This window comes from Synchiropus splendidus, chromosome 15 (genome assembly GCF_027744825.2).
Source record: "Synchiropus splendidus isolate RoL2022-P1 chromosome 15, RoL_Sspl_1.0, whole genome shotgun sequence".
In the NCBI taxonomy this organism is placed as follows: domain Eukaryota; kingdom Metazoa; phylum Chordata; class Actinopteri; order Syngnathiformes; family Callionymidae; genus Synchiropus; species Synchiropus splendidus.
Genome location: NC_071348.1, coordinates 742,035 through 754,290, shown reverse-complemented (window position 1 = coordinate 754,290; position 12,256 = coordinate 742,035). Strand labels below are relative to the sequence as shown.

General features: G+C 46.7%; 1 protein-coding gene across 1 annotated transcript; it reads right to left on the bottom strand.

The window, feature by feature from the left end:
• Positions 1 to 395: 395 nt before the first annotated feature.
• On the bottom strand, positions 396 to 5,721 carry irx4a (iroquois homeobox 4a). Its single transcript, XM_053888366.1, has 5 exons — positions 5,412 to 5,721; positions 4,825 to 5,076; positions 3,765 to 3,871; positions 1,722 to 2,032; positions 396 to 1,492 (listed from the first exon to the last, which is right to left on the bottom strand). The coding sequence occupies exons 1-5, from the start codon at positions 5,454 to 5,456 to the stop codon at positions 837 to 839; spliced, it is 1,371 nt and encodes a 456-aa protein (XP_053744341.1). The 5' UTR covers positions 5,457 to 5,721; the 3' UTR covers positions 396 to 836.
• Between the last annotated feature and the right edge of the window lie 6,535 nt (positions 5,722 to 12,256).

Below are 12,256 nucleotides of genomic sequence, written 5' to 3'. Positions count from 1 at the left end.
TAAATCCTCTCAGCAAAACACTTGAATGGAATAAGTTTGAGTTTAAAGAGAGCAATGGATAATGGAGAGTTGAGACTCTCTCACTCATTTTATTTCATTTCAAGTTTTTACCTCTAGACACTTCTGCTTAATTACTGACATATTTGTGTTTTAGAACACAAAGGCAAGTCAAATGATGTCGTGGGTTTGTGCTACTATGCAGTCGAAGTCTTTGTCCATTCATTCATTGAAAGTTCAAATTTAAAAGGTAGATATTATTGTATTATAATTATAATTTTGAGATTACTTCTGTCCCTCCGGACCTGTGATGCTAGTTATATATAAGTTATATCTGCTGTGCTTTTTAAAAAATATCGGCTGAGGACGACGCGACCTGTCCGTGCTTCTCTCTCTAGTCCGTCCTTAAAGTCTCACTCCACTGCCCTGAAGTCTCCCGGAGAGGTAACGGGATTAGCTCCAGCAACCTTTCCACACAGACATTAACAGGTTCTCGACCGCCAGCACCATGGACAGCAACCTCGGCAACCGACTTGCTTTTATTTTTTTCCGTGAACAAAGTTGAATGGCTCCTCGAGCTGTGCATTTGAGTGACTTTTTTTCTCCATAAATAGTGACGCTTTGCCATAGTAGTCGATCACATTTGCATGCGCATATGAAAGTCGAAAATAAATAATAACAATCATAATAAATAGCCGACACGTCTCGAGGCCGCTCTCATGTAAACATACATTTCAGTTTTGTGCGTGCGTTGGATAGAAAAAGGCAAAAATATTTTCACTTGCAGCGCCAATGTAAAGAAACACGTGGAAGAGTCTTGATGTTTTTGAAAGATTTGGTTACGAACAAAAGAGTTTGTTGATCGTTTTAGGGAAGCTCATGTCTTTCGTGGCGTCCAGGGGCCCGGAGCTCTTCTCTGCTTCTAGCACGGAGCCTTTGCTGCTCCAGGAGACGCTGGTGTGGCTCAGCGTGTTGCTCAAAGTGCTGTGTCTGAACAAAGGGTCGTGGAAGACCCCGTCCACCCAGTTCCTCAGGGTCGTGACCGGCGAGTCCTGCCTGTTGTCCAGGCCGGATGCGGGCGAGGTAGCAGCAGGGGATGGGGTCAGTGAGGAGGGGGGCAGCTGGTTCCTCAGCATGCAGGATGGGTACTCAGTCTGGTTGAGGGACGTCGCGGTCTGGGCCAGGGACCAGATGCGGGGTTTACCGTCTAAAATCTGCTGCTGGTAGCACACTTTGGCCTGCTGCTGCTGCCGGCTGTCCGACTGGAAGTCGTCCGGGCTGCTTTTCAGGCAGCTCTTGCTCAAGTCCTGCTGCTCCCCACCCAGAGACACCGGGATGGACATCTTCATGTCAGAGGGGCAGTCGTTGGTGGTGGTCATGTGTGCGTTCATGTGGTACCGATGCTTCAGCTCGCACTCGGAGTTCTCGGACTCCAGAGCGTCGAAGTCCTCCAGGTCGCTCAGCTGCAGGTCCTTGTTAGCCCGGGTCCTGCTTTCTGGAGGGGAAGACACACACAGGCACTGAAGCCATCTCTGTTCAAGTGTCGTCCAGCACCACTTCACTCTCCCAACACACATCACCAGCACAAGTGTTCACTGCATTAGCTTAGAATATGTTGAAGAATTTAAAGGGACATGAATTGGTCACTCTTCACCAGAGTATTTAAAGCAGCAAGCCATAGTCACATCACTGAAGATAACTTTCACAAGATGTTCCTCACTGACCTTCATCGTTGCTCTCGCTTTTTATCTGCTCCTCCTGAGATCCGTCCTCGTCGTCGTCGTATCTCTTCTCCTCCGAGCCCTTGTTCCTCGGCGGCCAGGTCATCTTGTTCTCCTTCTTCAGCCTCCTCCTGGCGTTGGCGAACCAGGTGGAGACCTGCGTCAGGGTCATCTTGGTGATGATGGCCAGCATGATCTTCTCTCCTTTGGTGGGGTACGGGTTCTTGCGGTGCTCCTGCAGCCAGGCCTTCAGCGTGCTGGTGGTCTCGCGCGTGGCGTTCTTCCGCCTCGTGCCACCATCCATGGTGCCGTATCTGGGAGGAGAAGGACGCAGAGCGACGAGTCAGCGCTTCTGATGTGAATGGAAAGCTGCAATCACAACTCTTCTTTCATCTAGACGCTGCACTTTCCAGCATCATTTTTCCAACACTTGAAATGGATATATTTTGGGGGTTTGTTGTATGAAAAATTCAGCTGTTGCTAGCCCTGGTCACTGCGGAGCAGAGGCTCTACCGTTGGAGCGTAGACCTGTTTCAGACCACCTAGACTCTGATGATCATGAAAGCTTGGAGCATATTCATTGTTCCAGAGTCCACTTGTGTATCTCACTAGGGCACACACGAAAGTGCCTCTTAACCCAGAACTCAATGCAGTGGATGACACCAGGACCAGAAGGAAAACCTCTCTCGTTCTATCAGATCAAGTTAGAGTTAAACTGCAAAGCTTGACAGAAGCACACAACCCACTTCCGCCTCAACTCCTGCTGGGAGAGTTTACAATTTCACCATTGAGGAAGTACAGGGACCAGCGACTGTGGGACCAGAGGCAGCCTGGGGCCTTGTCAGCTTTGACCAGTGAAACAACATTAAATGGTTGGTGGTTCATCATGTGGATGAGGCGCGGAAGATTGAAGGAAGCAAAATCATTGTGAGAATAAATTAAAAGGAAAAGGAAATTGTGGGTTCATGAATTCATTTCCATATTTTTAAACCAATAATAATAGTAAACAATTATTTCATTTAAGCAGTTGTAAGTATATATGTTTATTAAAATGAATAAAGTCACTAGATTTGAAATGAGCTGCAATAAAATGTCACGTTGTTTATCCCCCAAAACTATCCACGAGCTATTTGATTTCTTGACATTCATTTGAACCCCACAGATGACAACAAGTCCCGTCCACCGCTCCTCCCGTCCAGCACACACACTGGCAGGCCGCCCGCATGATCTAAAAAACGCCCGCCGTAGAGCCACATTTAAAATGCAGAGTGTTGATTTTCCGTCAGCAGTCAGCTGTAAAGGTCCTCTCCAGGGAGGCTTTTATGAGGCCTTTATTGCTCCAGATAGCTTAGTGCAGGTCAAGCACTGCTAAGGGAATCCAAAAGTAGAGCAGAGCTGCACCTTTTCCTCCTTTTACGCCCCGTGTTTGTTCACTGGCAGATAAAATAGACTGTAAAATTGCTTTATTGAGTGTAATGATGAGCCCTCAGGTGGATGCCGGGCCTCTAATAGAGTGAGGCCTGTCGCTGCTTTGCCTTTGACATTGGGCTTTTATTTACCGGCGTTTATTCAATCAATACAGTGTGTTTTCCCTGACATTTTGCATCGACTTTAGGTTTTTCTGACACATGTGTTTTGTAATAAATAAGCAGGAGACGGACACAGTCAGCTTTGATGGTGGAGCCCAACGGAGCAGGTCAGGTTTATCACATGTGGCATGAACTATCTGGCTCTTTGAGATGTTTTATACCTGGAGCAGTTCATTCAGCCATTTGTCTGAATAAAGATGATATAAGTGGGAGATGTCAACGTCAAGTCACGTGAATTTAGCAGCGTATATACAGAGATTATTATGATATTATTGTGACTTTGTGAGAATATAATGGATAGAACTACTCTTGTCAGTGAAAACAACAGAGCAGGCTTCTATACAGGTGAAAGTGCCATGTATTGGATAACTTTAGGGAGGATACACCCGTGGAAAACAAGCATGTAACCTTCCGTTATCTGCATCTGTGTGACAAAAACAAGCCTGGATGAACATACCTGTCGTACTGATACTGTCCCAGGGTCGGATCGTAGGGGTAGTAGGCGGTTGCCTGGGTGAGTCCCGCATGCGCAGAAGCGGTGGCATCTTTAGTGTCGAACGTTCCCTGCAAACATCAGGAAAGTCACTTGGACTGCTGACCTGCTTCAGGAACTGTCAGATGTATCTCAAAATCACCACAAACATGTCAGTGAAAGAGAGAGCTAAAATGGGAGCATAGAAGTCACGGAGGACCTCAGGCACGGATGTTCTAAGTGTCAAACATTAATGCCTGTCCACGTCGGGTCCAGGGGCTTAGTTCCTCCTGTTTAGTTTTGAAATGCATATTTATTGATTGGTTTCAGGCATCCGTTTTATCATTGACGTGAGTGAAAATCAATTCGCTTTTTTGTAAAAGACACACTTGCATGATCCTAAATACAAATGGTTTATAAACATGCATTTTTTGGAGCTTAAAAAAACAGATGAATGATTGAATATAATTTAAGTGCCATTTCTGAGACCCCACACGCTTGAGAATAATAATATAAAACAACAATTACAATTGCAGCTTTACCTGACATGCATATTTATAAGGGCAACAAAAACACCACTGTTTATCTACCATCGATATTTTTGACGTTGAGCTGCAGGACATAATTTATTTCATCTGGAAGATTTAGAGTTGAATATTGAGAAGGGAATTTTAAAGACTATAGGCGCGTTGGCCGTAGAGTTTTTATCTCAGTCATCTGCACGAGGCCTGAAAAATAAAATTCCACAGCTGCATCACACACTTTAAAGTCGGGGCTGTGATGCCGGAGTGTTTCCACGTTCCACACAAGGCCTTCACATCTTTTAGAGCGACACTTTCCTTTCTATTTACACGTGAATTTAAAAGGACTCCAGAATGACAGATACGAATAACGGCCTGCCTTCAGTTCCGATGCTTCACTATCTGTAATCGGCCGCAGGTTTTTGTGGGAACACGTCAGCTGAAGCGTCTAATAAGAGCAGCGATGCTTCGCGTCCCAGCAGCTCCATTAGTCACCGTCACCGCGGAGCAGGTGAAGGACTCACCAGCGAGTAGAACGCCGAAGCGTCCGTCCCGTAAGTCACGTAGTTCCCGTAGCCCTGGCTGCCGGGGTACGGGCTGCCGTAGACGCCGAGGGCGGCAGCGGAGCTCAGCTCGTGTCTGGCGGTGGCCAGCAGCCGGCTCTCGTACACCGGACAGTAGACCGGAGTCTGGCCGGACGCCGCCACGCCGGAGTCGGCTATGGATCTGCCGGTGGACTCGCAGCAAGTGGTCAGAGAGTTGGTGGTCATCAGGAACTGAGGAGAGAGCAAGCGGACTTTAGTGAACTCCTGCTGAACTTGATACAGAAGGCGAGAGACAGTCAACTTAGTTGGCATGAAAGGAACCGAGGTCCAGATGTTGGAATGGCTCTCCGCCAGCAGCAGATGCGTCGCGGCGCAAATACGCAGAACAAGTGTCGCCACTCTTTAACAGACTGTCGAAATCACTTTACCGGGTGTCGAGGGTCCAGTCGGGGTCTCGTTACCTCCCTTTGAAACCCAAAACCTCCCGATAAACGCGCGCGCGAGTCTTTGGCAAAGTGCGTAAAAAGACGGACGGCTCTCGCCGGACCAAGCGGCGCGCCTCTTACCTGTGGCGCAGACGAGTATGGATATCCGAATTGTGGATATGACATGGTAGAGGGGAGCCCCAGTATCCAGAGGTGAAGCGAGACTGAAGCTCTCCACTCGGACGCGGGCTGCAGCTGTGGAGGGAGCGCACCGATTGATTGGTGAAGCAGCAGCTCCCAGGATGCTTATAGGGCGCAGCAGAGTCGCATGTTTAATTTGGGGGGTTTCAAAAAATCACCCCTCGATGAGCAGAAGACTAGATTACCTCGCGGGAAGCGCAACTGCGGAGAAAAGCTGGGCGTCTGTCTAAAATAACAAGTGGCGTGTCAGATACATATTTGGCCGCGTAAAAAAAAACTAGTGTAAAAGACGTCAGCAGCAGAGGCAGGTTGTTTTAAACGGCGCCGGCTCTGACGTCATAAGTTGAAAAGGACCGGAGTGGAACTTTGACTCGCCTGAGTCCAGATCAGGAATATCACGCCTGCTTTAAGGAGCTAGTTATTTCAATTAGAGGAGTCAGTCAGACTGGCGAACATGCCTCAGTCGCACATAAGGACCGGGTGAAGGGATGAGGAGAGGAGAGGGAACTTTAATGATCCATCCATTCTCCAGTTGGATTCTCAACCATTCAATTCATCCACACCATTTATCCAACCATACACCAAAGTGTCAACGCATCAGCGCCTTATAGCATCAACTTCCATCCATCCATCATCCATCCATCCATCCATCCATCATCCATCCATCCATCCATCCTTCCTTCCATCCATTCATCCTTCCTTCCTTCCATCCATCCATCCGTCCATCCATCCTTCCTTCCATCCATTCATCCTTCCTTCCTTCCATCCATCCATCCATCCTTCCTTTCATCCATCCATCCTTCCATCCATGCTTCCATCCATCCTTCCTTTCATCCATCCATCCTTCCTTTCATCCATCCATCCATCCATCCATCCATCCTTCCTTTCATCCATCCATGCTTCCATTCCTCCTTCCTTCCATCCATTCATCCATCCATTCTTCCATCCATCCTTCCTTTCATCCATCCATCCTTCCTTTCATCCATCCATCCATCCATCCATCCATCCATCCATCCATCCATCCATCCATCCGTCCATCCATCATCCATCCATCCTTCCATCCATGCTTCCATCCATCCTTCCTTTCATCCATCCATCCTTCCTTTCATCCATCCATCATCCATCCATCCTTCCTTTCATCCATCCATGCTTCCATCCATCCTTCCTTCCATCCATTCATCCTTCCTTCCTTCCATCCATCCATCCATCCATCCATCCTTCCTTTCATCCATCCATCCATCCATCCATTCTTCCATCCATCCTTCCTTTCATCCATCCATCCTTCCTTTCATCCATCCATCCATCCATCCATTCTTCCATCCATCCATCCTTTCATCCATCTATCCATCCATCCATCCATCTATCCATGCTTCCATCCATGCTTCCATCCATCCTTCCTTCCATCCGTCCATCCATCCATCCATCCATGCATCCATCCTTCCTTTCTTCCATCCCTCCATCTGGAGTGATTCGGTCTGGTGACATCATCAGACCTTTGCTTGGAGAATCCCGAGTTGAGACATGTGGAAAGCCCCCGGGGTCACTCCTCAAATTAATGATGATGTACTCTCCTCCTCCTCCCGCCGCTCCTCTTTTGCCTCCCTCGTTCTCTCCAGCTGGATCTCTGCCTGCCGGTGACAGGTCGATTGAGAGTGATTGATGACTATCTGGGGGACCGGGGCCAACATAATGATATGATACCTGCACCTCGCAATAATTGCTGGCTTTCATTTACAGATGAAAGTCTTAATAAAGAGGTATCATGACGGACGCACGGCACGTATTCTGTTTTTTTCTCTGCACCACAATTTGGTGAGAGAGGGGGGGGTGAGGTGGGGAGGGACTGGCCAGAATGAAACCTCTGTACTCTCATTTATTTTGACAAATTGAATTATAGGGGGTTAGTACCTCCGAGCAAATGGCCACATTAACACAGTGAGCCGTGGGAGTCGGGGGGGAGGGGGGTCAGCGGGGATCGGCCTCGGCTTTTTAATTTGCATTACCTCTAATGCCACCTCGCCATTAACAACCCGCTGGAATCGCTCACACTTCACAGATGCACACGGACGCACCACTTTTAATTCACCTGAGCCGGCGCTTCAAAAGACAAGGCTCATCTTTTCCCTCTCAACACCAGCTGTTTTTTGGGGGGAAAAAGAGTGACAGACTGATCCTCTAAACTATGCTAACTGCCCCCCTCCTCCCCACAGTTCTAATACCCAGCGCGTTAATGAAATATTCAGGCCCACTAGTATGTGCTTTTTGACGGGAAAAGAAGGCGACGAAGCAGGAGTTCATGCTTGTTTAGCATTTACAGTGGGAACACTGACGCGAGTTGGAAGACAGAGCATTGCTCGAGCGGGACACGGACTAAGCTAAGCTAACTTCATCGTTCAAATGTCAAACACTAAAATGCATGTGGCGGTTGATCAGTCCGCTAGTTGGGGTTAGGGTTTTCGTCGTTTGAACATCCATTTTTTGGAAGAAGAAATGATCGTATAAGGATAATATTTATTCTTCAACTCAGCACTGTTTCATCTCCGCATGGACAGTTTGGGATCCAATGTTGAATGAAACAAACTTGTTTGTCGGAAACACTTCCATCTAGTGGTGGACAAGTCTTCTGTCAGTCGAGGAATCAAGTTCCAACTATGTTATTCGACATGTCAGATTTGGGTCCAGGTCCTTCAGTTTGACCTGCACCATTTGCACCAGCAGGACTGGCTTCATATTTGATTTCTCACCACAAAGATGTGGACTCGATCTGTACGGAGCATATGTTGTTATTGTCGTGCACAAAATCGGACTCTTCAAAGGCATCTAATCTGAAAAGTCCCTGGTGGAACCATGCCAGATAATGTTTCACTGCTCAGTGAGAATGAAGGTTTGAATAAGGCCCAAGGCTTTGCAGGTTTTTGGAGCCAAATGTCCGATATCTTGATCTTGAGCCAATGTTGTGGAATGGAGCTTCAGCATGAGCAGCAGTTGCTGCAGATCCCATTACACTTTTACGCAGAATCCAACAGCTCACTGCGACGCTCACATCCAGCCCAGCACATGGTGACCTAAACCTGACGAATAATAACTGCAGTGCATCTTTTAAGTTGCCTTTTTAATTTGCATCCACTTCCCAACTCCTCGTTTGAGGAAGTTCCCCCGGCAACATTGTAATCACGAAGGTGTCACTTCCCTGATAATCTGTCATTGATTAATGAGGCCGGAGGAGGGAGCGAGTCGGAGACGAATGGAGGCAGAAGCAGAGAGGCAGCAGGCCAAACTGCTTCTTTAAAAATGGCAAGTTATCTGAAGGAAGCGCCAGACAGTCCTCATAACAAAGGTCAGTGGCGCTGACGTTCTGCAGGAAGTCTTCTTCTGTTCAGGTGAAGCACATGTTGAACTGAGATTTCTGGAACTTCAGTTCATTTTAGGAACAACATCTCACCTGGGTGGACTTCTGTCTCCAACCTGTTCGCTACAATTTGGTCTGCAGTGTATTTTTATATTATTCAGCATAGAACAATTTCCAATTTGGCATTTCTTAATTCGCTTAACCTTGTACTGGGAAATTGTTTCATGTAGATTAGATCACTGTTACATTTTAATCCTACCTCAGAATATTGCAGAAAAACAAAACAAACGTACATTTAACATATTTTTATTTTGTAATTACTGATCATGGTTAACTTACTTTTGATATATATATAAAAAAAAAAAAAAAGATAAATATTAAGGAAAATTTAAAAATCCTCTCACGTATGGGTGTATTCCAACATGTTTGGTAATTTCAAAAGGAGTTCTGTGAGAGTGACTCAAGCTTAGTTCCAACTCACGTGTCCTTTCCTTCCACCTTCTTCAACGCTCCAGCACTCTAATGTCTCATGGTCCACTGTCTCATGCGCAGTTTGTGGAGTCAACAATGTAGAAACCTAAGCTGACCTCAATAGTTGCAGACAGCTGCACAGACCAACATGAAGCCTGGAGCTGCTCCGAGGCTTTCTCAACAGCAACGTGTCTCTTCTGCAGTCATAGAAATAAGGTACATGCATTATCACACTCCTCCTCACCGCCCCCCCTTCACACACAATGCTTATCCAGCAAAACATTAGCCTATCTACTGTCCGGCCCAGTCTGGGATTCCAAATGGAATATTGATCTCCACAAAAGTAATTCTTATTTCTTCTCTTAGACAACGCAATGATTTTTTTTCGTCCTCTCCCCGTTCCTCGTCTCTGGGGCCCTAAAGCCCTATTGGTTTTTGCATGAGTTGGATAGTTGTCTGGTCACCTTCAGGCACTGCGTTTAAAATGGTGACTTTTTTTGCGGCGCTTCCAGCCGGTTATAAATATTTTCACTTGTGGTCAATTGTGCAAACTAGCGGAAAATTTTCATTCCGTACTAGCTGACCTGGCGTTGGAGGCAATGTTCCTTTAATGTTCTTTTAATGTCTCCATTGTTTCTGCCAGTGGGTGCTGGATTTATGCTCGCTCTGTCCAAAAAGCGTGCACAGCCAAGCAAAATTTCACAGGTCCAGCTTCAATCTGATGAATTCAAGAATGACAACGAAGCTGATTGTAGAACCCAAAGGTGTCCGTTTTTAAAGCTGTTGCTCTCAGCAATCCTGTTTTACAGAGGAAGCGCCCCAACTTTCTTCATGAAAATGCACTTCTGGCGTCAAGACGAAAGCTTGGCTCTCGTACGCGACATTCATCTTTCATGATGGCGATGTAGACCTTCTTATCAGCATCTCAGATATTGTAGTATGAGGTCGAGGTGAGATGAAGTTGAGCTGATCCAAATTGGAGCCCATGGTTCTCAGTTGGTGGTGAATAAGTGGCATGCTGGGAATGAGATTTGTCCTCTTGTGTTCCAGTCCGACTGAATCCCGCAGGAGCCCCGACTAGATTTTCAGCTGAGGTCGTGAGGCCAGAGAAAACAGTCGCAACTGCGGAACCGTCTCCATCACTGGAAGCCGACTCGCGAGGTGGTTTTGTTTTTCACTGTGATTTAGACAAGCTCTTGCAGTCCATTTACTGTATGATGGTGTGGTGGGTCCAAATTTGGCCCCCGGACCTTGGCTTTGACTGATGTTGAAGATCAAGGTTGCTCCTTCGTGTGAACCCTGTCAGGATGTCAGGCAGCCTCCTGAGGCTGGTGACCTTGACGTCCAGGCGACGGCTTTCTGTGGCGAGGGGAGTCTTCTGCTTTGCTGAGTCTGCCCACATGACCAGTCAGTGCATGGCTCGCTGTACGGAGGACTGAACGCTGGATCTGTGAGCAGGACTCAAGCTCCTTGCTAGTTTGAGAATCAGCAGACAGTCAGACATCTTCGGCCCAGCTGTCTCGATGAGGATTCACAGCACGTGGGTTGATATCGCTTCAGTACTGATACTGCAGCTCATACACGCTGTGGCCAAAATAAAATCCAGTTAATCACAGATAAAAAATGAATGAAATCAAATCAGGAATAAAAGTTCCTCTTGTTGCACGTTGAAGCAATTGCGCTCACCTCCCCAAACTTCAGAAGACAGCTGCTTTTCTGCTCCTGCAAATTGCACAGAAATATTTATTTCCATCCAAGTGGACCTTTCACTCTTCAACAATACCACAATAATGTCAGCGCCAAGTCAAGCGAACAGCTCCTCCGTCTCTGCTCTCTTCCCTCTCACTGTTCTGCCGCTCCATCCGCTCTAAGAGGTTTAACATGTCCAAGTTCTCTCTGCTCATCCATAATTGATCACCAGAACGGGAGCATCCTCGCTGCACTTAGTTAACTAGCTATCTTCAGGTGTTCCCTTAGCAACTGGCCGGAGCTGAAAACACAGACGAACCGCAGAGTCTTCGGCCCAGGAAACGGGGAGCCGATGTGTCTTGTAAATCTTGTTGTTGGCCTCGTGTTCCTCAATTGTCTGACTGTCCATAACAAGTCCTGGTGAGACAATCACACGCGCTGCAGCCGAGTGCTACAAAGTGTTAAGCTCATGGATCTCATGCAGAGAAGTTGGGGGCCAAAGGCCACGTGCGGAAATCTGACATTTCCTTTTGTAAGAACCGGTGTTGTAAATGGTGCCGTGAGGATGGGATTACACATGAGGACACGGAGCAAACCCTCCCCGCTGCAGTGGGCACTGTGGTTCAGCGTTTCCTTCTTCGACATCTCTAGATAGCAACTCTTTAGACATCTTTAATCTTATTTCCTCCTCAGGCACATTTTGTAATATTAAGAATGGATGGATGGCTCAGCGTGAGAAAATATTTGTAATGTAATGTGTGTATATATATATATATATATATATATATATATATATATATATATATATATATATATATATATATATATTTATGGAGACACCTACTCTATTTTTATTTTTGTACATTTGGAGGCTGATTTACTGAACATTTGCGTGTACTAAAACCCAGTTTGCTCAAAGTGTGAGGCGAAAGCATAAAGTGTCTTTAAGGGTGTCCCACTTTTGCTGTAATGCCTAATGTAAGTTTGGGGTGTGTACTGTCTATGTAGTTTGAGGGCGGAGACAACCGGCTGAGTGATCACGCCATTGTACACACGGCAGCTGCAGCTTTGTTTAGTAGGCTGTGAAGTTACGCGCAAAGACTTTGGCAGTGCAGTTGTGAGGAGCGCTGCGCTGGCATGGCACTGAGGTGCTTTGTTGTTGGAGCGGTTTTGGCCTAATTTTCAGTAGTTTTTCTGATAATAATCGTCACAAGCGTGGCTCCAAACTAGCCTTCCTGCCTGCAACAGAGTGATTCCAGTCTTGTGTTGCTGCCAC